Below are 2,455 nucleotides of genomic sequence, written 5' to 3' on the forward strand. Positions count from 1 at the left end.
CAGCTCATCCAGGGTAGGGTCCCCGCGCTACCTACCCCGCGAGTCCGACCCGCTAAGGGCCCGAGAGCGCGCACTGAGCCCTGCCTCTCCGCTCCCCCACCGCAGACTGCAACCTGGCCGTGCCGCAGCATCTGAAGGAGCTGTACAAAGTGTACCTGCGGGAGCATGAGGAGGGCAACCTGGAGCGTGCCACCATGATGGACCGCCTGGCCTCTCGGGCCCTGCAGGTGGGCGCCTGGGCCGCACCATGCGCCCCTGTGCTAGGGGCAGGGCTGATGCCCAAGGCGGCGCCTTCCAGCAAGTAGGGTGGCCTCGGGACTGGGCTGGCTGGTCCCCAGAAAGCTGACACCTCCTCCTTATCCGACACAGAGCCTCGCCAAGCTCCCCTCCCGTGGTGTTCTTCTCCCACACGTGTCCCCATTCAGGGTCTGAGGGTCAGGGTTGGCCATCTGAGATATCACTAAGGGCCCCAGATGCCCTCCCAGGAGCCCAGGCCACCAGGCGGTGCCCCTGGGGATGCCTAGCAGACCACGGCTGGCCCCTGGGGACTCAGAACACAAGCCCCCCTGTCTTCTGGGGCTCCCAGCCCAGATTACAGCCCCAGACACTCTGTGTGCCTGTGTCACCCAGGCTGTTTACTCGGTCCGAGACCAAGTCTTCCGACTCCCCTCTCCCTCCTTTCCTCTCCCCAGGACAGCGCCTTGCCCAAGATTAGCCCCCCAGGAACTGTGCCGACCCCGGAGGAGTCTGACCTAGACAGCGTCAAGATGCCGAACTCCGAGTCCCCGCACCAGCACGGAAGCTTCCTCCCTCTGCTCGGCACTGAGAGGTGAGCTGAGGACCACTTCCAGCCATCCAGCCCGCCTGAGCCACCAGGCCGTGTCTCAGAGATGCCAGCCCAGACCTGGCCTCCCAGGGAGGATGGAGCAGGAAAGAGGGGAGGGGGGCACAGGTCTGGAGCCAGGACTTTGGGGTCCTCGTTCCCACAATGCAACAGTTCTCAAGGAGGCGTGGCAGTGGGACCCCCGTGGTACCAGCCTGGGCAACAGCTGCCCATCCTCCTCTGCCCACCTCAGTGAAGCCAACCACCTGTTCAAGACCAGCTCCCGGGCCTGGCAAGCGAAGGGCTCCTGTCTGCCCACCCCACCCCCAATCCTGGCCGGCACCCTGGTGACACAGGAGGTGAGCAGTGGGCCCCACGGTTCCCTGGATGTGGGTGGGAGTACCCAGAAGAGACATCCAGTGGTTGGGATGGAACTTTTCCAAAACAGCCCTCTGAGGACATAGGGTTCCTGCTGGGTCCAATGGCTTCTTTTCCCAACCCATTCATCTCACAGGCCACCACTCAGGTCGGACTGAACGGCCAGATCAACTCCTCCCCTGAAAGCATCGAGAATCTGTCGGAGATCCCCTTGTCCCACAAAGGTGTGTCCCCTGCCTCCCCCGACACCCCATCAGCCTGAGCCTGGCATGATCTCAATAGCTCAGCGCACCCAGCCGAAGCCCCTTCCTTCCCTCTCCTCTGCTGAACACACCCAGGCATCGTTCTAGAAAGAGAGGCACCAGTACCCAGAGAAGAGTAACCACCTGCTCTGTCCACACAGAGCAGGGGACACAATTGGAAACCAGAATGGGGAACACATGGTACTTGGGGTCACGCCCCCTCCACTTCCCACTCGGAAATAGAGTCCGAATCCTCCCTACCCTGTGGCCACAGGTGACCCTCATAGCTCAGCAATCCATCTTCAGAACCTGGGACTTCCCTGGCAGTCCAGTGGTTAAGACTCAGCACTTCCACTGCAGTGGGTGAAAGTTCGATCCCCAGTCAGGGAACTAAGATCCTGTATGCCGTGTGTCATGGTCAAAAAAAAATCTTCCCAACCCACTGAGGCTGGTTTTACCATCGTCAGTTTACAGATGAAAAGAAGGCTCAGAAACTTGCCCAAAGTTTCTCAAACTGCAAGTTGGGGTGAGCTGCAGCAGAGAAGGGGTGTTGGAGGTGCAGGAGGGGGGAAACGTGGCCTTGATCCCGGGGTGGGTGCCCCTCTGTCCCGCCGCAGGGAGGAAGGAGACCACGGCCGACACCAAGAGCATCGCCGGGAAGGCTGCCCGGCACCACTTGCAGGCCCTGGGGGCCAAGGGGCGCCAACTGCTGGCACCCACCATAAAGCAGAGCAGCCTGTCCCTGCACTTGAAGGGCCAGACTGATGACGTGCAGCCGCCCGGACCGCTGGCCTGCAAGCGGCCGCCCAGCCCCACCCTCCAGCACACCGCCAGCGAGGACAGCCTATCCAGCAGCACAGGCGAGGCGCCATCCCGGGCAGTCGAGCGTTATGGCGATGGCCCTTGTCCCCCGCTGCAAGGCCAGAAGAAAAGCCCAAGAAACAAACGAGAGGAGTCCCTGGAGGCAAAGAGGAAGCGGAGGTCCCAGGCCTTTGAAGTCACAGGACAAGGG

At 62.0% G+C, this 2,455-nt stretch overlaps 1 protein-coding gene across 1 annotated transcript in view; it reads left to right on the forward strand.

The window, feature by feature from the left end:
* The window catches only part of KIF19 (kinesin family member 19), a gene marked incomplete at its 3' end in the record, with an annotated part of 27,804 nt that extends 25,352 nt beyond the window's left edge, over positions 1–2,452 (forward strand). Inside the window, exons 13-18 of the mRNA XM_010856485.1 lie at positions 4–38; positions 106–227; positions 693–829; positions 1,077–1,182; positions 1,338–1,425; positions 2,061–2,452. Coding sequence (XP_010854787.1) covers positions 4–38; positions 106–227; positions 693–829; positions 1,077–1,182; positions 1,338–1,425; positions 2,061–2,452 — 880 coding nt within the window. The remainder of the gene's footprint in view (positions 1–3; positions 39–105; positions 228–692; positions 830–1,076; positions 1,183–1,337; positions 1,426–2,060) is intronic.
* Between the last annotated feature and the right edge of the window lie 3 nt (positions 2,453–2,455).

The sequence above is a fragment of the Bison bison genome, unplaced genomic scaffold (assembly GCF_000754665.1).
Source record: "Bison bison bison isolate TAMUID 2011002044 unplaced genomic scaffold, Bison_UMD1.0 scf7180017864371, whole genome shotgun sequence".
In the NCBI taxonomy this organism is placed as follows: domain Eukaryota; kingdom Metazoa; phylum Chordata; class Mammalia; order Artiodactyla; family Bovidae; genus Bison; species Bison bison.